Genomic DNA, 27,966 nt, shown 5'->3' on the forward strand with positions numbered 1-27,966 from the left:
TCGGACCAAGGTGTCAGTTGCACAGCTAAACCCTTCGGACCAAGGTGTCAGTTGCACCGCTAAACCCTTCGGACCAAGGTGTCAGTTGCACCGCTAAACCCTTCGGACCAAGGTGTCAGTTGAACCGCTAAACCCTTCGGACCAAGGTGTCAGTTGCACCACTAAACCCTTCGGACCAAGGTGTCAGTTGCACTGCTAAACCCTTCTGACCAAGGTGTCAATTTCACCGCTAAACCCTTCGGACCAAGGGGTCAGTTGCACCGCTAAACCCTTCGGACCAAGGTGTCAGTTGCACCGCTAAACCCTTCGGACCAAGCGGTCAGTTGCACCGCTAAACCCTTCGGACCAAGTTGTCAGTTGCACCGCTAAACTCTTCGGACCAAGGTGTCAGTTGCACCGCTAAACCCTTCGGACCAAGGTGTCAGTTGCACCGGTAAACCCTTCGAACCAAGGTGTCAGTTGCACCGCTAAACCCTTCGGACCAAGGTGTCAGTTGAACCGCTAAACCCTTCGGACCAAGGTGTCAGTTGCACCGCTAAACCCTTCGGACCAAGGTGTCAGTTGAACCGCTAAACTCCTCGAACCAAGGGGTCAGTTGCACCGCTAAACCCTTCGGACCAAGGTGTCAGTTGCACCGCTAAACCCTTCGGACCAAGGTGTCAGTTGCACCGCTAAACCCTTCGGACCAAGGTGTCAGTTGCACCGCTAAACTCCTCGAACCAAGGGGTCAGTTGCACCGCTAAACCCTTCGGACCAAGGTGTCAGTTGCACCGCTAAACCCTTCGGACCAAGGTGTCAGTTGCACCGCTAAACCCTTTCTCCGATAATTATCCCTTCACACTTTTCACAGGCTTAGGACTGTCAAGGCTAAAAGCTCATGGCGTGTTTTAAAATTTGACATCTTCTGAAATGTATGTATCTACCAAGAAATCAGTGTATTTTTCCAACTTTTCATCCTGAGGAATTTCCGACATGAAGCCCCTCTACAAAACAATCAGCAACATCCTCATGATTGAAATATAGCAGACCGAATGAACAACGTAGCCACTTACCAATCTCAGAATCCTTATCTTTATAATCTTTTGCCAAACCTTGTGCCTGGATCATTCTCCACCATGACTGAAATGCATGGAAACGACATCCTATGATGTTGCTTGTAGGCCAGATCTTCTTAATTGCTGAATTTCAAAATCAGCGACAATAGTCTTCAGCTTGAATTTCAATTTTAATTCTTCACAACGCTTTGACAGCAACAGAAATATATCTATGTAAATGCAGGCACTTTTGTTTGGCATTCGATCCTAAAAAAGTTAGGTACGTACCTTCAGACAACACACGGTACCACAGCACAGCATATTTTATTACAAATAATATTGATTTACAAAACGAGACATTAGAATCATGTTGGCAGCCGTAAATAGGGTCGTGCTTGACGGGAAAAAAACTGGAATTGTTCAACAAAGTGACAGATATTTATGGAAAGGATGCAAGGCGAATCTAGCTTCTATGTAAATAGTAAACTCAGGTGTGAAATTGTCAACAAGGCCAAAACACTTTCAAGTCAATTTCAATTTTATGATTTTAATAATAATAAAAATAAAATAAAGTAGCCTATAAGTTTCTATGACTAAAGAGTAAGATTTGTAATGTTACTCTGCCCCCTCTGAGAAACAATACTGCATATCTAATATCCACATGTCAGAATTTGCCAGAAAAGGGTGATAGCATAATCAGTGTGCGAATTAACGGGAAGGATGGAGGGGATTCTCCCCCCCAACATATTTTACCCCCGACAAAAGAAAATTATGTTTTTCCCTGTCAGGGATGTGTTTATCCCGCTCAAAGAAATTGCAATCTAAAAGCATTTGGTATATACTTAACTATGTATCTTAACTGTATACTATATACTTTTGAATTGCATTTTGTTCTTTCACACTGCCATGCCACCAAACATGGGCGTCGAACGGGTCGGTGAACCCATTTTTACCTGGAAATTGACATTGTTCATTTAAAGATACAAGAAAGCCGAAAGTTTGTTACTCTGAAGTAACTTTCTAGGTAGCAATCATGGCCGCCTGGCTGACTGCTTGACTGGTTTGGAGGAATAGGACATGTTCTAATTCCTACTTGCTTTCCTCGACTGGATTCTGTGGAACAGCCAATCAGAGCAAAGTTTCGCCATGTGAAGATAATCTGTGAGTGTGCAAAGGAACGCTTTTGTCTGTGGTGTCCGAGTGTTACTCCAGCAATGTATAACGTATACAGCGTGAAAGGCGGGTTGAGTTACATCATCTATGCTGAGTGCACGGTGTTTACATTTGAAACAACTAAAATATTCTTCCATACATGTACAGTACACGTTGTAAAGTATGTATTTAAGCAGCGCCATGGTTTTGTACCTGATAACGTTTTACACGAAACGTTATTCCTCTCGGTTGAATAGTTATCGGCTTTTAAAAATGTGAAGTGATACGTTGTTTACATCTCACGCGGCCGCCATTACAACTTCCCTCGTATGGGAACAAAAGCCTGTCGACAAGTACGCTGATAAGTATCGTGTGAGGCGAAAACTAGCAAATCGGTAGGCAGTCCAGCCCCAACTAGGGCATACCTACTGGAAATCCAGTTTCGTGTGATGCGGGCTTAAGAACAGAAATAAAGTTCATTTAGTTAGTATTCGAAGAGAATAATCGGTGTAAAAATGCATTGGATAGAAAACATTGAGTGAAAAATACATGAGCAAGGTTATACTCTACTATTTCATCCAAAGAACAAATGGTTCCACAGTTTTAAAGATTCCAATAATTACAGTTGCAGGTGAGAGGTCACACAACAAACTTTATGAAAAACAAGTTCCCCTGACATTTAAAACCATTTCTTGAACGAGACGTGCAAAAGTTAATATCAAAATGCATTCAGATACTAATTGCATAAAATGTACAAGAAATAATGGAAAATAGTTTTGTTGGTATTCACTCGTTTGATGGATCGAGTCTCACCATATATATAATAATAATAATAATTATTATTATTATTATTTCGAATAAAATTTATTTTTGTTAGTTTATAATATTTATTATTGTATAATAACATTTATGACCGTGGTAATAATACTTATTGGTTTTCTACTATTCAACTTTAATCATTTGCCCCCCCCCCTGCAAAAATTTCTGGCGACGCCCATGCCACCATAAGAACTAGAACACAACACATATAAAATATCAGCGCTATGAAAACTTAAACTGAAACAGCTGCTGTTGCCTCGACTCAATGTTCAGTTGCAGAACATGTTACAGTGATCGAAAGAAACTTGTGGATAGGTTAGGTGGACATTCAGTTTGAACTTGGAAATAGAAATTTGGACAAATTTTCGGTGTTACTACTTGAAAATGGCTCCTTTTATGGAGGAGATTGGGTTTTCGTACAATGTAAATGTGTGTACTGAGTGTTTTTAAACTAAACAGACAGTAGTCTAGTTTCCTGACTGGAAATATATTACAAATTTACATACCGCCCCCGAAATGAAAGAACAAATACGCCACTGAGCAGGTATTCCCCCCCCCCAAGGAAAAAGCTTCATATGCATATTATTCACACGTTTAACTGTATTCAACCTATGGAAGAACTGTTGACAGACTTTCAAGTCGATACTGGAACATTCCATGCACAATTAGTAAAGTTGAATGCTGCAAAGGCTAAATAAGGACAATTTTGATCTTAAATGATATTATTCTTCCATGATTCGTCTCATAATGGCCAGCATTCCCCACCTTTGCTGCGGAAAAACTTAGTTTATCGTTTTGGCGGGAAATTTCCCGCCATTTTCAAAAGCGCACATCAACGAAGATGTAGATACTGTTTGAGCGAACGTGTCTCGCTGGGATCCCGCCAAAAAAACATGTGTACCACGTGACATGAGGTGTTGGGGACATAGCGCATGCTCGCGACGGCAGAAAACGGCCAGAATAGACCAGTTATAAAAGCTGTCAACCGCCGGATGCGAAAAGATAGCGGCGAGTGCGATATTTCCCTTTGTTTACCTTTAAGTCAATTTGACAAATGTCGTCTGCAAAATGGATTACCTTGACTGCCGCTTGGAGCGCTGGTGTCGCTCGCTTTAAGTTTAAGAAGGATTAATGTCAAAGTTGTAGTGTTTGTTTGTCTGTCCGGTCCCATAGCCAGCAGAGAGAGGATGACTCCGACACATAGACGTTTTTTCTAAGGAATAGAAGGCAGGAATCAAAATCGGAAGGGGGCTGACCCAAGTGATAAAAAGTTAGCTACGCAGGGGCGGCTCAGTGGGCGGGCGACTGCCTGGGACGCCGACTTCGGGGTTGTGGAGGGGGGTAAACCGGGATGTCCTCCTTGTGTAGAGCCAAACGTTTAATTTTGATTACATAAGGGTGGGTATTTCTTTCAGAAACGGTTGTTACAAACCAGATATTTCAATAACACATGGAAAAGGAAAGTTTCAAAACAGAAATGTAGATGGCAGCACAAGGTGAAAGAATCCAAAATAAATTGTTGTAGGATAAATATCGATTTAATGAAAGTACAAGTATGATTATAAGGTATAGAAATCATTAAATGAAAGAAAAATAGAAGAAGTTTTCATTGTTTAACAAGTTACAGCATATAATAAACCCTTCTATGCATAAAAGTAACTACACTATTTTAAAGGATATTGTTCATATATTATAAGGATATTGTTAAAAATGCATTGTAATTCTTCTTTTATCGCATTGTAATTCTTCTTTTATCTTTTTCTAAATAATCATGTTTTTATCACTTTCAGTGAAGAGTATTTCGCACATTCATATTAAAATGTTGTCTTGCAGAAGCAATGAATGTATTGCAATTTGTCGTGCATGAAATGATGCTGTACTGATACGAGGGCTATTTTTTTTATCAAGGTCCGATCGGTTGCGAAATAAAAACCATATTGAAAATCCGATGAAGCTGTGCGCGGATGTGTTGTGCAGTGTCTCTAGTATGCTTGTTGATCGCGTCACGTCGCACGTGTCAGTTCGGAGCGCGCAGTGAGCACGGAAACATGCCTAGAACATTAGAGTCGCACGCCAAGTGTGAAGTGCGTGCAGTCATTCGATTTCTTCATTCAGAACAAGCGAAGAGGAATGTTATCATCAGGCGTTGTCCTTCATGACAATGCTCGGCCCACACTGCAGCTGCAGCACAGACGCTCCTGCAGCGTTTTCGATGGGAGGTGTTTGATCACCCACCTTACAACCCGGACTTGGCTCCCTCAGATTTTCATCTCTTTACGCACATGAAACGCTGTCTAGGAGGACAGCATTTTGGCACAGACAACGAGCTGCAGACCAGCGTAGAGAATTGGTTGAAAGCACAGGCGGCTGCCTTCTATGACGAGGGTATTGGAAAGTTGGTACCACGCTACGACAAATGTCTAAATCTGGGCGGCGACTATGTAGAGAAGTAGCTGGAAGGTGTAGCTATATGTTGCAAATAAAAACATTTTTGATTTCACTGTGGTTTTTATTTCGCGACCGATCGGACCTTGAAGAAAAAATAGCCCTCGTATATTCTGTGTTATTTTTAAAAGCAACTTGTCTGTTTCGTCGAGCTATCTTTGTGTACTGTTTTATTGAATGTTGTAATTGGTATTTTCTGCCCTACCACGAAGAGAAAAACCTTCAATCCTAAGCGAGCAAAAGGAGCGTGGGTGATGCAATCAGCTGCTTGCCTTGTCATCCTGCCGCTGCGTTGCCAAAATGTGCTGCGTTCTTCAACACATCGTCGTCACCTTTATTCGGTGCCAGGTGTTTAAATAAGCAAGGAGAAACCGTGCACGAAAGCAGATACGTAATATTGAACGTTGTTGAAGCTTTTGACAACGAAGCAAGGTAGGCAAGCTATAGATATGGCAACATGGGGGAAAGCGAGAGGAGAAAACAAATGACTGTTCACTTTAGTTCGCGAATTTGCTGGGGTTTTCTTATATTGGGCGAACTGTACACATACAGTGCTGAGTTTTCCGCAGAGCGGCGGCTATTACACCGGGCAGCGAGAGCGCGTCTGCCGGCAAACTGGATGCTACATCCGCGTAAACGGAACCGCTAGCTATGTAATGAAATAAGCTCGTACAATTACACGGATACTTAAAATTAGAATGGGCACGTACCTTGTTACAAGAGGTGTTGGAAATGATGACCTCCTGCATGCACACATTTACGGCATTTTTAAGGAAATTTTCAGTAACGCAAGCAGTTATTCTTCCGAAATTACTTCAAATTCTAACCCAATGTTGTCTTTCAATTCTTCTAATGTGTGGCTTCAGGTTTAAAAACTTGGTAGCTCGCCACGCAGATGACGTGGAGATGTTTGTTGTACAAGGCGCCGGAGGGATATTTGAGGCGTATGTTCCAATCGTGCTCCAACATCGTCAAGTTTCTTCCCAGTAAGCACACGCAGTTTCACCCTTCGCTTCTTATCAAGCACAGACCCTGTTTTCCTAAATTTGCTCACAAGTTCTCGAACATTGTCTGTGTGTGGAAGAGGAACATCTGGGAAATTGCTGCAAAACGCCTTCTGACTTCCATAGCATGGCACAGCCTGCACAAAAGCACCAGCAATACGTAAACTAAAACAAAACAATCTTAAACACTTGTTAACACCTTAACACTTCACAAACACGTGTAAACTGAACACCAGCTATTTGTATACTGAAGCACTGACGCGTCCAGTGCCAAGGTCAGCGTACAGCTGTGGGTCTAAATGCCGGCAGAGGCTCCCCCACTGCCCGGCGTGTTAACCGCCGCTTCACGGAAGACTGGACCGTGAAAGACACTGTATTATGATATAAACAGCTGTTGTAGCTCTGTCATGAGTGATAAATAAAGAAATAAAATATTATTGTACTGTTGTGCTGACTTTTGTTGGCTTGGGGGAAGAAATTGGCACACACACACACAATATGTTCGAATGAACGGTAATGCTTTTTTGATATTTATTGTGCGTCATTACATATTCAAATATGCCGTGAAGAAGCACAGGTAACCACTTCTTAGAGGCTGGGTGAACCCCAGAGCCGCTCCAAGGGAGGATGTTGAGTGAAAATTGTCTCTCAAAGTTTCCCACTTAGCAGGCAAGAGCCCTAACGACTGGAGCAACGCGAATCTCACATATACAGGTCATTTACGTTCCTTTTATACCTCTTAGTTTAATAGCGACGATGAGAGAGAAATATGAAATGATGGAGAGTTACTTCGTGTTGTCACGGATGCTAAATAACCCCTTTTTACTACAACGTCTTTGCAATGACACTTGTTTGTCTATAACCATCATCGCCTTAACATTTATTCCTCCATTAATGTATCTTTTTTTTGCATATTAGTCTCTATATAGAAACGATCAAACGTCTATCACGGATTTACATATGTTACATTTTAACACGTTTGCTCAATTACTACAATCATTAGTAATCATTTACCGTGTATACTGCAAAAAATCGTGTTAAGGTTTTTATTTCAGTTCGAATAAAAATAGAGCAAAATGTATCATCTGGAACAAATCAGGACAAATACAACGATAGACGCCCATGCGTGGAGTGGCGCAGTGGTTAGCACAGCGCGCTACGACGCCAGGAGGCCGGTTCAAATCCCGCTGGGCATGGGTGTTGTTTGTGAGTACCCAAGGACGCCCATAGAAGGGGAGGGGGCACTTGCCCCCCTGAGATATATGAAAAATGTTCATGTCATTCGAATGGTGAAATTGTAGCCGTATTTTATTACAAATGCTATTCTTTACTGCGTTTTACGTACAGGCTGTCAGTCCAACAAAATAACGAGGGAATGTTTTCACGAGAGATAATAGAATCAAGTTGACTGCCGTGTGCGGGACGGGAAAATTTTGGTCGGGACGCGAATGGGAAGGAAATATTAATAATTCTGATGTTCGTGACTGAAAGAAATCTTCATTTCCCGACAGTGATGTGCCGTAGACTATAAGTTTACGTCTAAATGCGTTGTCTACACGTAATCTACGCGTAGATTACATTGGCTTGTAGTTTACATAGACTACGTACACAATCTAAAGTGCATTAACATTAGTTTTCAAGGGTTTCATGAAAGAAAGTGAAACTTTCAACTATATTGGTTCCTAACGAAATGAAAAGAATCCTATTTACAACAAAATTTCTCTTCTCTTCTATTATCAACTATGGAAGAAGATAAATAGTATGCAAAAAACAACAACAGATGGCAGTCGTGAGGCAATAGTGGTCTTTTTCCCATAAAACACTAGAATATTTCCTATATTAGGTTCCTTCCTAGGCGAGAAATTGTTCGAATTTGGAAGAAAGAGTATGAAAAGTTCTCCTTACACATCAGCAACTGATACGAAGTATACTTTTCTTTTAATTCCACGGCGCCCTTTGCTAAGTTATCACCTTTCGCCATGTTGTTTACATAGATTACGTCATCTACGTGTAGAATGTAGACTATCGTTGTTTACGCGTAGACGCACATCACTGTTTCCCGAGCAGGACGCGAAGTCTTCGAAATTTTCAGACGTGGTAAAAATCTTGAATTGTACACTATTTTCCCCTTAATTCATTGTTCTTGCACTGCTGAAATAATAATTAAAAAAACTATTAACTTCAAGAAATTTCAGATACTTATAGTGAAGAAAATATCAATAATAAACCTCACTTGAATAACATCGTTTGGAATTTCTCATTTTCCGAATTCGGAATCTGACCTTGATAATTCACACGCCGTCATTTTGAATAATTACTTTCATTTACAGCTCCCTTCGACATGTCAAAACATGGATCAGAGGTACCATGAAGAACATTAGATAAAGTGATATTTGTTTGTTATCTGTGCACTGTGAAAAAGTACAAAAAGAACTGATCATCAACAAAGTGTTAAGACGTTTATTTAAATGAAGTAGACGAGTCTGAACTTGCATTAAACACCAAAGTATTTTCAATTCAATTTGAATTTTATGATTTGTGAAGTAATAATAATAATAATAATAATAATGATGATGATGGCAATAATAATAATAATAATGAAAGTTTCTGTATCTGAAGTACAAAATATGAAATCTTACTCTGCCCCCTGAGAAAAATCCTGCGTGCACCCTTGTGGTTGTCCCTTTATCAATTTCATCATATCATCTCTCATCTCATCTTCATCGCCATCTTAGCCAAATGTGGCAGAAGAGGGATCCTAAAGTAATAAAAATCAAATCAAATTAAGCAGAGAATTATTCTGTCAATTGGTTCTTGAAAGAGCCCCCGCAGCTGCCCGAACCGGTGACATTTAACATTGGTTTATTGACCCAACCGCTTGAAAGCTCTTAACGCAAATGTTAACCGAAAATCCAACGACCTTCCTAGCAACGGCGAAATTACCAGAAGTGTTGCTACGGGGCTCCCGCACAAAGCCACCCACGCTTGCCCGGTCCTGTGTTGATCAATGCGGTAACTCCTGCCCACTCGCTTAAACAGCAACCAGGGCACTTTGGCGGCCTTTATTTTGCTGCACGATAACGCCCGTGCGCATCTCGAGAGAATTAGATACATCAAAAGTAACACCGGAAGGAATTTGAAGGTTATTGCCTGACACAACTGTTTGGATTACATTTATATAAAAGCGCCATATGTTACATTTCCTCCCCCTTTTAAGTAAAGCAATCTTTGTGCACAATAAAGCTATCGTGGCTGTCTATATGTATACTTTAAAGTAACTACGGAAATGTTCTCACAGTGGGAATCGAACCCGTGACCTCTTTAACACGCTGTACGGATGTTCGAGTTGTTGCTTTAAGTTCACTTCACGCACACGTAGGCTAATCGGGACTGGACCTACAGTTTAAAGTGGGATCCGAACTACTATGTGCATCCACTGGGTATCGAATCCGCAACTCCTTGATTACCAGGCGATGATGTTACCGCTATGGTTGTTCATGGTCCAGGGACCCATAAATTCTAATGGGTTCTATTGGGTTCTGCAACAGTACCACAACCATTTTTCTGGCGCAATTTAAATTCGGTCCAAGTTGCTTATTGTTTCATTGAGAAAAGGTACCTAGTCTGGAAAAAAGGTTGCTGAACCGTATTTAAATTCATCCGGAAAAAATGGTTCCTGGACAGAACTGAAATACTTTACAGATGAAAAGGCTCTTTACGGTCCAGAATCCATTTACGCTTGCTGATTTTCTCTCCTGGACCGGAATTGAATTTATTTCAAATTCCTGGACCTCTAACAACCCTGGTTACCACTAAGCCATCGGTGTGAAGTACCACCAATGTCGTTTGCTAGCTCTTTTGCTATTTGCACCCATGCATAGCGTTGTCGGTCATCACAACAAACTTTCCATGTTCGTTCCTGGCGAATGCTGGATGGTATAATCACGAGCAGAAGTGGATTGTACATACAAGATGAAATCATTACTTCGCGATTAATATATTTAAGCTTTTATTCGTACAATTCATGGAGAAATTGGGTGCTACCCAGGATGAACTTATCTCGTCTGCTGATGTTGTCTTATTCATTTCAAAGTATTTATTTATTTAGTGTTTTTAAACTGCCGAGAACAGCTTTTCAGTCTTAATACAGCAATGTTACATGTTACAAGGTTACAAGGTATCCAAAACCACAGTATTGGACAAGAGAGCATTTCAAAATATTTAGCAAACATAACCTAAATCTACAAGAATTTTAAAAATGCATTAAAGCATATACAATTGTTACATTTCAACTATAGAACTACGTATAAAAGATTTCTTAAATAATTAACCTTATATATGAAGTTGAAATTGTTTTAACAACATTATCAATATCTATCTCACGGTATTCAACTTATAACAGTTTGAGATACAGAACATACTTGTTATTCTTGTAGTTCTTATCAAGACATAATAATTCGCTGTTTCCTCTCAAATTGTATGATTTCACCTTAAGCCATATCATTCGGAGGAGTTTTGGTACGATATATTTTCCCTCCAAGATTCCTTCCATATAAGATATAATTCGCTTTTCAGCTCCGACATCAAGTCTGTCTATTTCTAGGTGATTCAGCAGGTTATCATACTCATAATAGTATTTGAATAGCTTGAATTTGTAATATATAAATGTGATAAATCTGTTTTGTATTTTTTCTATTGATCTATACACTTCATAAGTATCAAAATTTAAAAAAATGACCTACACACAAACTCCATAAAATGTCCTATAAATGTAAAAATCAAATACACACAATTTTTAATTCTCTCTCTATGAACTTGAGGCAATATAAGATATGGATTTTCCGTTGTACAACTTTGTATGAATGAAATTCAACTGCAAAGCTTCAAATTTTAGTTAATTGATTGGTTTGGTGCTTTAAGTCCACTTTATGAACAGATAGGCTAATCGGGTCTGGAGCTAAAGTTTAAAGTAGAATCCGAACCACTATGTGCCTCCACCGTGTATCGAACCCGGGACACCTTGATTACAAGGCGACGACGTTACCACTACGCCATCGAGGAGGTGCTACAAATTGCACATTGCAGTTAAGAAGTGGTTAAAATAACATTTAAAAAAATGAAAATAACCAATGATCAGAAGAAGCCAAAAAATGCAACAGAAAAACAATGTTTCCTTGTTCTATCTGAAGGAGAACGCACTACTATTATATAATGAGTATTGCGTTCAAGGTCACAAAACAAATTACTTCTCATCAACTTCCGAGCCACGCTTGATGCACTTCCCCCCAAATCAAAGCCAGAGCACGCCCTTGCACCTCGCGATCTTTCATCCTGGTTCGGAAGATGCGAGTCTATCCTTGCATAGATCTGATAGTCCAGGAATAGATGTTAATGAGAGTTTTGGTAGTCGAGTCTGAGGGAAGCAGATTCTCGCTGGAATGTCACGTTGTCACAAGCAATATCCGCCGTCACAAGGAACTTCTGTAACGGATCGTGGTCCCTGCCAATAATTGCACAGTGGCGCTCTCTGTCGAGAATTCCACGGCCAGAGACGATGATTTAATCTTCAGAAGTCGATAGCAGCGATTACTTGCGTCGTCGGATTGATGTTTCCGTCCGGAGTTGGAGGTTCTCGGACTGTATCAGCTTTCTTTCGTCAGTTGTTGAGGGTTATGTATGATTAATGTCAGTCTTTTGTTCTCTTTCCTTGTCCATATCTCCCCTATTCCCACTTCCGCGCTTTCCAGAATTCATTGTCATGAGACTGGCTCAAATTCGGTGAAACCCGGAAAGCTTCGTGCTGAAACAAATGAAGGCTAGTTTCGGAAGGTGCACGCATATTCGCGTTTATCAGGAAAAGTCACTGATAATGTCTAAATCGCAGAAGCCGTTCGAGATGTCAGAAAAGTAAACCGTTATATACAAGAGGTTAATGTACGTATCTCTGAGCAGCTTGTTGTAATATAAGCACAAAAGATGTAAGTTTCGAGTGATTGGAGGTTTACTGACTTCAGCTGCGTGGCGGCAGTAGCATGCATTAATACTCGAAAATTTCGTATACCATACGACATACTGTGTGCGCTGTTGTGACGTGATCACCACCTTTGTTACCATGCACATTAGCGCCGCCAAGTGGCTGAAGTCTGTAAACCTTCACTCATTGGAGACTTGCATCCTTTGCAACAAGCTGCTCGGAGATACGTGCATTAACCTCTTGTATATAACGGTTTACTTTTCTGACATATCGAACGGATTATCCGGTATATTTTCACTCAGTGACATCTTATTTTGCATGTACATTAACGGACAGTTCTGGGTTCTAACGATCTCATTAACTTTCAATGGGTAAGTTACAACCCAGATGTGTCCGTGACTGTACACTACGAATTTAAGTAGTATTGTTTGTAAAAATATCGAATGGGGCTTTCCTGCATGTTGCAGCAGAACTCGGGCGAATGTTTTGATGCATCGGCATACTTTATTTCACTTTTCATGCAAGTAAGGAACAGCACTATTAGGCCAGTTGTACCAACTTAAGATAAATTTTGATGGGCAAGATATTTTTTTTTTTGTGGGGCAAGATCATAATAAACAATATCTTTATGTAACTATACATAAAATGTGTCCTTCTACGTGATTTTTGGGGGGCAGAAAGTGCCTTGCCCCCCAAAGTCGGCGCCTATGCGTGCACCGGTGGATTCTGGAAAGAACCCTTAGTCTAGGCATAAATATTGGTGACGTTTCGTCTGGTTTCCCCGGAACTTCCGGTTTAGCCCAGTCCCCGTTGTTTCCAGTACAGATTCACCAGCATACGAAGCAAGAATTGAGCACCTGTCTTTAGCAGTTGTGCGACGATAGTCAAGAAAGGTATTTGTTCAAGTTTTACCATGACGGAGTGGACTTGTTGAATCGTTTCGATGATCAACTGCATTGCAATGTGTTTTTGTCGCCACCAGTTACAGACATATACAAGTATCTTATGTACAGTGGGATCCATGAGTATTACCGTGTAAATTGTCCATGACTATTTTCATTAATTTTTATCTTACATGTGTTTTTAAGCGATGCTGGTGCAGAAATTGTCAACAGCTTGTATTGAGTTTTCTTTTAATTCCTGAAGCTCTTATTGGATCAAATAAAGTGCACGGTAATACTCATGGATCCCACTGTACACTACGGGCAGTAAACGCAGCACGACGAACTCAATATATATTCAATTATTTTGTAAATGGAAAAGTGAAGGAAATAAAATCCTCTAAATCTGGTGATATTGTGATAACGTATGATGAAATTAATCTTTGCCAACAATCTGCAGAAGTAATGACACATACAAATGCTAGTATATACCTGGTTTGTGTTCTACGAATATCGCCTTTGCGCCTGAAGGATTTAGGGAAAACCCTATGACGTGCAACTTTTACTTGCACGAATTTACTTGAAACTGTAAGAGAGCTTTTAGACTGAAGCGACAAGCGTGTCATTACGATATGAAATCTCTCTCAGTGTTGCCTTCTTTCTATAAATCATTCTCTCCGCAATCCTGCCTACCCACCGCCTTCTTATTACAAGGCCTGAGCAGGCTCACTTTGTTTTCTTGCTACGTCATCACTGGTAGGTCGAGGTCGCAGCATGATATCAGCAGGGTTGCATATGTGTACTGAATAGACGGAAAATTGAGAGCATTTGAAGTGTAGGTATGTGTGTACAAAGCATAATTGCTTTGGTGCTGATATCGTGTTACCACCAACAACCTACCAACGACTACGATACATGTGAACAGAGTTCTTGTGCAGGCCTTATGAAAAGAAGGCACTGGAATATCTCTGCCTGTGTGTGTACCTCTGTTTATACAGGGTGTTTCTAAAGGTCGTTTACAACGCTTGGGAGGTGATTCCTCACACGAAAACAAGCAAAAAGTCTAAGTTCCATTTTTAAGACTGAGGCTTCGTTTCCGAGATAGGAGCCTCGCAAAAGGTGACAAAGTGAACGTCACACCTGACTGGGACGAATACTATAACAGATAGAGAGGCGGTTCCAAGGGAATCATAAAGGAATCGTATGTGCTCAGTCCGGAAGTCACTATGAAAAGTTCACTGCACGCATGCGCAATGGAGTCCTCAAAGGAATTGGGGATTTCCAGCAAGACCAATACATGGAAAGGGTATGTAACGCAGCAAGAAGGACCGTGACAATGAGAAATGCGTTCAAGACAACACATCCCGACCTCAAACATCAAAACATGAGCACCGAACACAAAATCCGAAAAGTTGAGCATGGTTGCATACCCCAGTTACACGCGAGGAATGAACGAATCATGTCATGTGGCATACGAGAGACACATTACTCCACCAGGAGGAGGGAAAGAAAAACACAATATCAGATGATTGCGAGAACGTGTATTTTTACACGCGACAACTACGTAATATCCCCCCCACACACAACAAACAACAAATGTTACAATGTCGTATGCACAGACAGTGCGTGTCACTGTACACCAACTGAAGATGTCACTTTCACCACACAAAGGGGGTGAGGAGCAATACTAAGAGTGTTCTCACTGAGATTTGCCAAGGGCAATAATCACAGACGGTTTTCAAAATGTCTGCCGTTTACTTCTACGCAGAGATGACAGCGACGAATCAAGGATTGTCGAGTACGAGCAAACAAGCCAGGTGTATCTGCTACCGTCGCGGCGGTGACGTTGATGCGAGCAACGAGGTCCTCAGCTGATGTGACAGGTGTGTCGTATACGAGGGTTTTCATTTCTCCCCAGAAGAAAAAATCGAGAGGGTTGAGATCTGGCGACCTCGGTGGCCAAGGCACAGGCTCATCCCTACCAATGAACCTATTGCGAAACACGTCATGCAGGAAATGTCGTACATTACAATCGAAATGAGCTGGTGCACCATCGTGTTGGTACCACATTTCTTGCCGCAGTGCCAAAGGTACGGTCTCCAACAGTTCAGACAGAACCTCACTAAGAAATGCAAGATACGTGCGACCATTCAGGCGAACAGGGAGAATGTGTGGTGCAATTAAATGATCATGTACTATCCCGCACCACACATTCACTGAAAACCTGTGCTGGTGATGGGCCACAAAAAGTGCATGTGGGTTGTCAAAGTCCCATACATGACTGTTTCTACTATTGAAGACATCCATCCTGGTGAAAATGGCTTCATCTGTCCACAATACGTTTGCCCCGAAGTGAGGCTTTGTGTCCAGCTGATGCAACAACCATTGGCAAAACTCCATACGAGAGCGAAAGTCACGAGGTAACAGTTCTTGTACTTTCTGCAGTTTAAAAGGGTGCATTCCTTCCTCTGACAACACTCGCCAAACATTCACATGAAACGTGTTTCGTGCCCGAGCGAGCACTCGCGTACTGGTGCCAGGATGTTCTGTTAACACATCTTCTGCAAACTGATGTGTGCGTACACTTCGGGGTCTTCCAACTTCTTGCCGCGGTTGTAACACTGACCCTGTTTCACGCAGTCGACTGTCCACTACCTGAAAGAAGGTGTGAGACGGTAAACGTCTATGTGGAAAGCGTTCTCCATAAAGACGCCTTGCCTCACGGCTATTACCACGTGCCTCCCCATACATGAGATGCATGTCTGCTTGCTGCTGGGTCGTATACGCAGCCATCTGTGTAATAGGGAGCTGGAACTGCAAAGTATTGTTTTTGTTTAACACTGGCACACTGCACAAATTGGTCGTATCACCGTACGAACACCACAGACCAATTGTTGCGATACTTGACTTGCCCACTCCACCACGTCAACTTCTTTCAATACAACATACTAGTACTCTTCAATACGTATGACAACCTAGAGCGAACTGCTGATCATATCCCAGCACCTGCAACACGACTGGAACGACTGCCGGAGAGAACCAACCCTTCGAGCTCCTCTCGCGGGAACAGCAGTCATGAAGGTCAAACGTAGACTACGAGAGCCAGACTTGCCTGTGCAGCGCTTCCAAAACTGGTCTCTTTTACGTCACAATGATAGCGTGCGAACACTTTTGGTATTGCTCCCCACCCCCTTTGTGTGGTGAAAGTGACATCTTCAGTTGGTGTACAGTGACACGCACTGTCTGTGCATAAGACATTGTAGCATTTGTTGTTTGTTGTGTGTGTGGGGGGGATATTACGTAGTTGTCGCGTGTAAAAATACACGTTCTCGCAATCATCTGATATTGTGTTTTTCTTTCCCTCCTCCTGGTGGAGTAATGTGTCTCTCGTATGCCACATGACATGATTCGTTCATTCCTCGCGTGTAACTGGGGTATGCAACCATGCTCAACTTTTCGGATTTTGTGTTCGGTGCTCATGTTTTGATGTTTGAGGTCGGGATGTGTTGTCTTGAACGCATTTCTCATTGTCACGGTCCTTCTTGCTGCGTTACATACCCTTTCCATGTATTGGTCTTGCTGGAAATCCCCAATTCCTTTGAGGACTCCATTGCGCATGCGTGCAGTGAACTTTTCATAGTGACTTCCGGACTGAGCACATACGATTCCTTTATGATTCCCTTGGAACCGCCTCTCTATCTGTTATAGTATTCGTCCCAGTCAGGTGTGACGTTCACTTTGTCACCTTTTGCGAGGCTCCTATCTCGGAAACGAAGCCTCAGTCTTAAAAATGGAACTTAGACTTTTTGCTTGTTTTCGTGTGAGGAATCACCTCCCAAGCGTTGTAAACGACCTTTAGAAACACCCTGTATAAGAATATATGTATGGTGTAAAACAGTTATAGTGTGTTCCTCCTTAAAATTCATCACCATTAATAACGAATAATTTTCTCTGAAATATTATAACAATACAAATTTTAAATATTTTGTTAATATAAAGTACACTTGTTTCAATACTAACTCCAATAAGTAACATACTTTGATAATAGTAAATAGACAATCAATATTTTCTTTAAAAATATTGAAAATACTATATTTTTAAACTGGTTTTTAATTATGACTTACTAAATAAGTCACGTTAAAGTTTTTTTACAAGAAAATGCAAGGGAAAAGTTCTAAATTAAAAACAAATAAATTTTAATACTTCTGATTTATTTACAAGACAGTTGTTAGGTTGTTTCAAGAGTATAATTCAAGATACAAATTTGAGCATCTGTTACAACACATGTCCTGTACAATATTGAAAAGTGTTCTAGATATGTAACAATGTTAAAATGTAAGTCTTTAGTCTCTAGCAAAATATATTTACTTCCACTCTACATAAATCATAAACATATAACAAATCAGTGTGAGAAAAATAAAAACTCTTACAGATACCGAAATAGCCATTCTTTTCTGTGAAGTCCATGTGTAATAATACTGTACAGTTCTCTCATTACATATTACGGTTTTCAGGTACCAGGGTGGCTCTTTCTAAGATGTGTCAGAATAGATCAACATATCATCTATATACCTCATTATTAGTGTGAATATATTCAGTCACTCTTTTATTTTGGAGCTAACAACTTGTGAATATAACAACCTGATTTCAATTGAACCCCAAGACTGATACACATTAGGTTAGACAATCGCCTATATTTGTTTCTCATTGGCAGAATCTTTTCAGGTAAGAAAATCAATTATCTGGTAGTATTAGATTGCATAAAAGACAAAGTACCATCAAAATACCTTCGTACAGTTGTGACGTCATCATTACTTAACCAAAGCCGTTCACTATCTATAACAGACGCACCTATATGCTTCTTGAACATATTACATTTTCAAACAGATGATATTATTATTATTAATAAAATGTTCTTAATTTTTTTGTGGACAATGTATAAGAAACATAGTTTACTCTTAACTTCAAAATAACAAAGTCAATAATTCTTGTATTAATCAGAAGAAAATACGCTTCTGTTTCTTAATAATCATTATTCACAAATTTTGTCTGCATAAATCTTATGTATGGATATCACCTATTCCTCGAGCCCCCTGTTACCTATTGCGATTTTCTTCCTATCTTAAACAAATGTATTTGCACATACATCTTCACCACAAAACACTATTTACTCTTACAATACCAACCTGCTCATTTCTACCCGATATATATTAACAGTCATTTTCTTACACTTCCAACCTATTTCTTAATAACAAATAATAGCACATATATACATATACGAATAATATTTGTACAATAATATCAATACTTAACACTAAATGAGATCAAATGTTCACAGAGACAAATGTCATCGCACATTCAATAAAATACATTCATGTATCGAAATATTTGCCGTTATTATCAAGTATTATGTACAAAGGTCACAACACAATGAAGTTTAAATTAGTCTCAATAAAAGTAAGTGGAGTGTACAAAGAACGAATTAGGAACACATTTTTTATCGTCCAAAATATCCTTTCGAAAAAACTAGGATGTTTCTTCATGCGTAAGATAAAGTATTGGGTTATGTTCACTAAGGCAGTCATGGTTGTATGTTGAAAGTAGCCACACCCAATTGGATCAGTCTACATACATTGTTTCACAAATAATATGCATAGTAATGATTTTTTGGTAGTAATTCAATTGCCAACAAATGGAAAGTTACTAATTTTGTGAATATTGCGTCTTTGGCTCCAATAAATTTAGTTAAATTTGAAGTAGCTAAATTTGCATTTGCTGGTGAGAAAACGAATTCCAACTTGAAAAGAGATTCTTAAAACTTTTTAAAAAGTACTCGAGCAGATTTTTTTTCACTGTCTTTAATGGGAAAAATGTACTTCAATGTTTTTCTAATGTTTCAGTGTGGTTTTGCATTATTTTGCAAGCAATGAAAGTGGAAACAGAAATAACGTATGAACGGAACAATTATGATACGTTATTCTCTCATCACAAAGAATACTGGACTGATTCGTGGAAAAAGAATTCGAGTGACAAATCTTAACAGGTTGTAACAGCATTTGCATACAATAACATGATGTACATAACATTTTTCCAAATTGTGGTATTGTGTAACAACTGGTTTAAACTCTATTAAATTACGCTTCCATTCACAAGGAATCACAAGAATTGACATATGAACTCATTATAATGTGATGACCTGCCTCTATTTAACATATTGCCAGAAAGGAGTTGACTTTGTGGTACAAGTACTTGCAGATGTGAATAAAATGGGTGATTGAAATTAATTAAATTATATTAGTGAAATGAATTGGAATTAAGTTAATTATGAATATCACAGTGTGACAAGAATGAAGGATACATCAATGATGTTAGAAGTCGAGTGTAAAATACACGATCTCCGAGTTTACAACTAAATAACAAAACAAAGTGAGACTTGTGAAGTGTCGAGAAAAGATCGCTTCATTAATGGCTCTTCAGTGCACGAATGGAAGGCACTTAACCAAACTTTCTTGATTTTTATCACGTTTGTGAAACTTCAGCGTTCATCACTTTTACGGCTTCTTATTTTCTTAGAATCTGCTTCCTTTGCAGCTTAAAAGACTGTCTGAGATGCTCCCGACTTTGGCTGTTTGGGGCATTGAAGCCACGTCCCACTCTCATACCTCGTTGGAGTAATTTGCCTCGCAAGACAGGATCCAATCCCATATCCTCTTGGTCATCACTTTCTGGTCGATGGTCGTCTCGAGACCGTAGCTGCTGAGGAGTTTCTTCAACTTCTTCTTACTCTCGTCCATCAAGTCTTCTTGGTTCAGATACACCATCGAGTCCTTCCTTTCCATTGGGTAAAGCTTCAGCATGGTCTTATCCAACCACGAGTCTTTCATGTACTTGAAAACTTCAGTCACGGACGGACGCTTGTCGGGCTTGGGCTCCAGGAGTCTTCTGAACATTCTCTGGCCTCTTTGGGTGAAGTTCCTGAAGGCTATCGGCACCTTCGTTGACCGTCTCTTCTGCCAACTGTTGAACTGACTGTAGGAGCTGTCGGAAATGTCCGCTGACTGCCACGGAGGACACCCTGTGAGGCACACGAACATGATGATCCCCATCTGCCAGACGTCAGAGTACTTGTGGCAGTAGAAGCGTTCGTTTCGCACTATTTCGCACACTTCCGGCGGAAGAAAAGGATGCCAAGTGGCCACCTTGCTCACCAAGCACCCTTCCTTCCTCGTGGAACCAAAGTCACAGAGCTTTATCCTTGAAAAGTCCTCGCTGAAGACTAAGACGTTCTCTAGCTTTAAGTCTCTGTGAACCAGGTCCTTGCTGTGCATGAACTCCAGCGCTGAGGTCAGCTGATTGGCTATCAACTTCACCTCCTCCTCCAATAGTCCACCTGCCTTCACGTTCCCGGCGAGATCCCCGAACGGGGCGAACTCTTGCGCGAACACGAAGCAGTCGTTAGCCTTGAAGGCGACCTCGTAGGAAGACAAGATATTAGGGTGCGGGCTGAGATGATAGCTGTAGTGGTACTCCCTGAAGAAATCTTTCAGGGTGGTAACCTCAGTGTGGATGCACTTGAGCACCACGGTGGTGGCTGTCCTCCGGTGGTGCGCCAGGACGACCTTGGCGAAGCAGCCTTCCCCAAGAGTCTTGAGGACATCGTAGTGCTCCTGGATGACCACTTCCTCCAGAGGGACCTCCTGTATCCTGTGTATACCCGGTTCCCTTTTGTCGGATCTCATCTTGGAGCTGGGTCTCTGAAAAGATAACAGAAGGAGAAGGTCATTCACCAATTCAACTAACAAAGTACACAAATTTAAAGCTCTTACAACGAATATCAATCTGGTAATTTCTATAAGTGTTTCCAACCTTTGAAACCAGTCACTGAAAGTTTCAAAATACCCAAAATTGCAAAAACCAACACTAATATGAGAAGATTGATTGATTTTTGTTATCTACCGATGCCTTTCTGCCACTTTTGGGTTAATCGCAACAATTAGGATGAGTGATGATATGATTGACTTGCTTTATTTTACTTCGCTTTGTGCCACTCTTTGCTAACTTGCAAAGATGGGGATGAGTGATGATATGATGAAATTAATGAATGAACACTCACAAACATCCATGCCCATGCCGGGATTCGAACAAGGGACCTCTATTGATGATATGATGGAAGACATGTATATTTTCTTAACGTACTTACTGCACCTACAGTTTAAGGTAATATGTATGCCACCCCGCCATGAGTCGAAACCAGTTCACCCGATTACCAGGTGACACCGTTAGATACAATTGCATGCGTTTGTTCCATCAAATACTTCATAATTTATCCTCAGCGTCGCGATTATCATTGAGAAGTAAAATAGCGACGCAAAATAATCTAAATACAGTACAATAGCAGGATGCTAAGCACTTGCATTGTGATTTCAGACCTGTCGTTTCAATTTTTTTGTGTGTTTTTGCACAGGAGACGTTTTAGACCATAAGATTTTATGCACAGTGGATCTTCGCAGTAAAATTTCGATTGCCTGAGGGCAAGTGCATCGAAGCGTAGTTATCTTTCTCAAAAGGCGATCAGACGAAAGAGCATCTTTCTGAGCAAAAGAAAGTCTCGTCTGAAGTGCTTTATTAACCTTTGACCTTTTGATCTTCAGGCTTAGAGAAAGGGGGGAAAATATTCCATGTGCTGAAACATTGACTCGAGATAAAGACTACAGGGACGATTGATATCGTTTCCGTTCTGCGCATGCGTAGGATTTATTTCTACCCGTCCTTTATCAAAGCTTGTTCTCGAAGTTACGAAGTGGATAAAAAACAATCGATCTGAAATATCGGGTGTTTCGAAAGTAACGTGACCTCAAGAAAAACTTGTAAAACAATTCGAATTAATGCAATACAAAACCGCTTATTTAACAAGAGGTAGCAAATTCGGTCTCATATTTCTCACAGAGTCCGATCTAGAAATTCACTAGCTGTAATCGAACCCGGCTCTTTCGTTACACGGGCCATGACCTTCACCAGCATCAAAATTGAAAGGTTCAAGACATAGCCACATTTATTCCAAAATTAGATTATGAATTTAAAACTAACAACTTTTAGGCGTCAAGTCGAGATTTGAAAATAATAATAGTAACAAAAAAAGCCAGCAAGATCATTTAAGGAACTGAACATATTTAGTAATTTATTGTTTGCATTATTGTTATTTGTACATATTTTCAGAAACCTAATTATTAATAACTGTAACAAACCTTCAATCATAAAAAGTTCGCTCTCAAACTTTGGTTATCTATATTGTAAAATATTTAATGTAATACAGATTTGCAAGGTAAGATTTAATCTACCCATATCTTGTTTTAAAACTAGGTGTTTCAAATCTGAATCTACACAAGCACTACCATATTAATTTGTATAAATTTATAACCTAAAGTCTGTTGTTCTAGCGCGCGCAGACATAACAGATGAGATTATTCTGATGATTGACTCTGGTGACATCTAGTGACAATTTCTCGCAACAAGAGAAAGAAAGTTTGTAATAAAATGTGAAACAACATAGAGCTCAATAAACGTATCTTGATTGGAATGAAAACCCGAAAGGAAACCAGTAACTCCATAAAACTTCAATTTAGTTTATTTCCTAATGAACACCCTGCTTTGAAAAGGGTTGCTTTAAATCGGTAGGGGCAGAAAATCGATGGAATGACGTCATATGCTTGCGTCATACTTAACGAAGCCTTAACCTCTTGCAGCCGAGTTGCGACGAAATGAGCCGAGGCACTGCTCAATGGCCGGTTTACTGGTTGACATTGTTTAGAAAGCAGGATTAATGAAAGGAAAATGTCATTAAATCTACAACATATTTTGCGGATTATCATTGCCTTAAAGATTTGTTTACGAAAAAGAATTAAATCAAAATTAAGTTCTGTATCAACAGCAAAAGCTGAGTTGGACAAAATTTTGAAATTCACCGTATAAAAGAATTATTTCATTTCAATTGATGTAAAGGATCTCCAGATAGATTTTCATGTCACATAGAATATGATATTCGAAATCAAGGTGCATAAATAAAGGTGAGTCGTTCGCGTGTTCGTAAATTTTCGGCTGCATTCGTGTTTGAGATTGTAGATGAACTAGGATATTAACTATTAGGTTGTTTTTAAGAACACAGATAGGCTAATCGGGACACGACCTACAGTTTAAAGTGGGATCCGAACCACTATGTGCCTCCACCGGGTATCGAACCCGGGACCCCTTGATTACAAGGCGACGACGTTACAACTACACCACTGGGAGGTCCCCTACCCATCATCTCATGGTATTGATTAGCCAAAATCGACTGAAATTCAATGCAGAATGAGAAAAATATAAGCCTTGCATACTGTTATGCCGTCTACGTGGTGCTTCATCTTAAGGTGTCATACAATTCTTGGTGTTCCATATTTGTTGCGGTGGAAGTTTTAATTTTATTCCGGTGGTAAAACAAGTCCCCCGAGAATGGACATTCCGACAGAAGTAATTAACAGATCTATTACTTTTATGACGTCATACTTTTTTTTTATCCCGGGCTGTTTTTTAAAGCATAACTTAATTTAAACACATTTCTAGCTTGTGAATGCTGCCTTTATTGACCACATAAATTCGTATTTTAGTGTTGGATCACAAAATAGTATAGATGTGTATTTTGGTCATATTTCGCGTGGTTTGTATCATTTCACCAAATAAAAATTTATTTCATTATGTATTTTATGCCTACAGAATCGGTATTATGTTTTAAAGGACACTTTACTACCAAAGAAAATAATGATTTTGTATAATTCATATTAGGCTACATTTACAGTTTTTGTAATCATCTTGGGTAAGTTTTAGGTCATAAATTAATGCATATCTTCAAGTCATGGTAATCCGACCACTACTAATATGCATGTGAAGACATGCATTTACGAATTCTAAATTTGTAGGACATATGGGAAAGACCACAAAAATATTTTCTGCGTGTCTGCGTTCCTCTCAAGTGAACAAAAAGCTAATGGGTCCCGCAAAATGCATTTTCCAAGCCCCAGAAATAAAATCCTAAACACGCCACTGGTGTGGTTTATCATTCACTTCTGACAGCTTCAGCCTGAAGTACAACAATTTGGCTTTCATCAAGGAGCTCAGGCAAGCTGAGTAGATTCCTTTGATACGTTTTACTGCCGGTTCAAGGAAACGTTTACTGCCCTTGGATACAAAAAGAAAGGTTAGAGCTGTTTGCGATTAACTGCAAGATCTTAAGAAGCTAGCTCGTTGACTCTCGCTGTCAAGTCAGTTGAAATGCAATACCAGGATTATCTGATCCGAAATGAAAAGAAATCAACCTGTACACAGCGTAGAAGATAATCCACTTTCCATTATTAACTTCAGAACATTCTGAATCTGTTTGACAAATAACCGAGGTTTAAGTTAAACTTTCAGTGTTGCCATGTAATGGAAGAATCAACCGAATATGGTACTGAACAGAGTTGCCAGTACAGTTTCTCGGTCTCGCCTCGTGTTGAAAATGTCGGTCTCGTTCTCGCCTAGAGTTGAAAATGCCTGTCTCGTCACGACTTTAAAACGAAAGTCTCAGTTTTCGGCAGCACTTCTTTCTCAAACTAACGTTACTCACAAGGCGTATTTGCTTTGGTATCTTATTATTTCACGTCGCTCAGCCAGCTGTTTATTAATATACTAAGATGACGTTCCCAATAGCATGATGGTAGTGACCACCGACATAAGTAAACTAACAGTTTCGGGGATAAGTGAGTATTTAATTTCAGTATATTAATTTTCTACCGTGTCATCCTTTCCCCCGAAACATGAATATCAATCACGACTAGGAGGATGAATGGTGATTAGACGGCAGAACAAGAGTAGTGACACAACCACGTCACGTCTTGGCCAGGATTCGAACCCAAACCAGTCGGTGGGAAGATCAACAAGCTTGGACACAAATACGAACAAATAATTTATATTTATATCGAAGTAGGAATTCAATTACATAGTACAGTTTCGAACAAATGATTGAAAAGAGACAGGAACAAAAATAAATGAGAAAAATGACAAGAAAAGGTAGAGGGTTTAAATATATTAAGAGGAAATGAAGATGAAAACAGGAAAGCGGAGCAGAGAAAGAAGTGAAAGAAAGAGAAGACAAAACTAAGAAAAAGTTAAACAGAAATTTAAAGAAAGAAAGCGAAAGAGAAAGAAAGAGTAACAACGAATAACGGGTTGAGAAAACGAGAGAGAAACAGATAAGTGAATGATATAGAGTGTAGATGACGGCAGAGAACTGATTTGCTTTATTTTACTTCGCTTTTCTGCTACTTTCAGCTAATCGCAACGTTGAAGATGAGTAATGTAAGATTAATTCTTGTTACTCAGCGAGTTTTTTTTAAGCTTTTGATTGATTTGATGTTTTAAGTGCTCTTTATGCAGAGTAAAGCTAATCGGGACTTGATCCGAACCACTATGTGCATCCACCGAGTATCGAACCCGGGACCCTTTGATTACAAGGCAACGACGCTACCACTGCGCCATCGGGGAAGCCCTATTTTTGAAACTTTTGAATAAGACAATGAAAATAAAAGGTGCAAATATCGAAATATAAGAATTAATACCCTGACTATAGTTTAAACCGTCGGAGCTTGATTCGATTCGCTTCCAAGGCATTGAAATATTGTAGCATGAAAACAAAACAGCCTACAACGAGAAACATAACACTTATGTGGTGTAGCCATTATCGCAAAGATCTACAAAGTGATGAGCATTGGTTTCGAATCCCGGTTAATGTGTATTTCAATAGTTCCATACACAAGCTAAGTAAAATAACGAACGGAAATGTTAGGATAGAATGAAGAACTGACAAACTTTTTATGAAAATATTTTTAAGAATTAAAAGCATTAGTCAACTACATTATAGTGTTTTAGTTAGTTAACGCCGCTTCTTTGCCTTCTCGGGTTAATCACGACGATGAAAATGATAAAGACACAAACACATGCCCAAAGTAAAGACAAACGTTTCCTTAAGAAATGAATGTAAAGGTTAAACATTAAAAAAGAAATACAAGTAGATCACATGTTCAACGGAATAAATATGCAACAACAGTATGTTCAAATAAAACCGTGCGAACACTATTATTTTTTAAAGAAGTGAGTAGACAGAAAACACATAATAAATTAAGACAAGAAAGTCAGCTTGAAAACAATTTTCAAAGAGAATCAAGCAACCAATGAAACCACGACTGATAGTACAAAACATGCGACATTTGCAATTTTCTTACACATTTAATTACTATATTTTAAGTAACTATGGAAAAGAAAGTTCAGATAAATGCTCAGAAAAGGAATTTTACGTTTGTGTTACTTTTCCAAGTTTTACTAGCTGGAATTAACAAGTAAATCCTGAATTTAATTTAATTCAATTTATGATTTCGCGAAAAGAAAGAAAATATTAATTCAGGCACTGTAAACAGGTAAACAACTTTGCGCAGTTGCTGAAATTAGTGTATGGTTGAAAATACAAAGAGTTTGAAATTAAACGGGGAAATGTACTATGTGTAAAAATAGAGGTGTGAAGAGCTAAGAATGTGAAAACGGATTTTCCGTCATGGCAACACTGTCGTCTTGTAATCAACGGGTTTCGGATTCGATTTTCAGGTTCAGTTTCTAATTTACTTTAAGCTGTAGGTCCTGTTTCGATTACCCTGAATGGTCAGTATTTACGATCTCACGACGTAAGGTTCAAATCCCGAAATAGGTATGGGTGTTGATTGTTGAATGAGTGTCCGTCCATAAATTTCACCTGATCATAACTTTTCCTCATAGTCGCAATTATCTAATAGTGACAGAGCAGCGACACAGAATAAAGAAAATTTTCAAAACATTACGCAAACGTCACAAAGGAAAATCAAATGAGGAAACAAAGAGAATAGCTACAAACCAAGCTAGATAGTAACGTTACGAAGACAATGTGTAAATAAGCGATAAGGAAAACAAGAAAAGATAAGCTGATAACAACTGATTAACATTTTAAAAATTGCCATTGTTACAGATTTTTCGTGATGCCAAGTTGCACAACACATTGACCTACAAAAGTCAAACTAACTTTTGAATAAATCAATAACGGAAGTTTAAAACAATAGCTACTTACCCTATGAACTAGAAACCCGAATTTGGTATCCGTTTTTTCTCCGCTGTTCTATGTCTTCTCTTGGAAAACAAGAAACGATCTTCACAGACGACAGAAACAGTGCAAGTTTAAGCTTGTCTTGCAACCAGAGCAAGTGTTGAAAACTGTCCTCCGCCAATCACTAAACTGTAAATAAAGTTTCTCTCCAGCGCACACTACGAAGAATTTGATTCGAGCATCGTTCCCGCTCTGAAACCAACGGTAGCTGCGTGAAAACACACACTGAACGGAGCTCGACCGTTTCCCCTAAATAAAAGCTATCTCGTACGCAGCTCCGAGCGCGCATCCGTTGTACGCAAACGGGCAGTGTTGCCAGCTGCCTGCAGAAACAACCAGACAACACGATAATTGTACCTGTTATTTCATAAGTTGTTACGTTACGTCGCGCGTTCCTTTTCCAGCTACCAGAAGCGGAGGGGAGGGGAGACCGGAATAACCACCATTTCTATGTTTTCAT

The 27,966-nt window shown here is 39.7% G+C and overlaps 1 protein-coding gene across 1 annotated transcript; it reads right to left on the reverse strand.

Annotated features, from left to right (window-relative positions):
• Positions 1-17,541: 17,541 nt before the first annotated feature.
• Positions 17,542-27,720, reverse strand: meng (serine/threonine-protein kinase meng-po). The gene is made up of 2 exons (XM_083136535.1): positions 27,471-27,720; positions 17,542-21,063 (listed from the first exon to the last, which is right to left on the reverse strand). The coding sequence occupies exon 2, from the start codon at positions 21,046-21,048 to the stop codon at positions 19,966-19,968; it is 1,083 nt and encodes a 360-aa protein (XP_082992661.1). The 5' UTR covers positions 21,049-21,063; positions 27,471-27,720; the 3' UTR covers positions 17,542-19,965.
• Between the last annotated feature and the right edge of the window lie 246 nt (positions 27,721-27,966).

The sequence above is a fragment of the Lepisma saccharinum genome, chromosome 15, assembly GCF_977018435.1.
Source record: "Lepisma saccharinum chromosome 15, izLepSacc3.1, whole genome shotgun sequence".
NCBI classification, from domain to species: Eukaryota; Metazoa; Arthropoda; class Insecta; order Zygentoma; family Lepismatidae; genus Lepisma; species Lepisma saccharinum.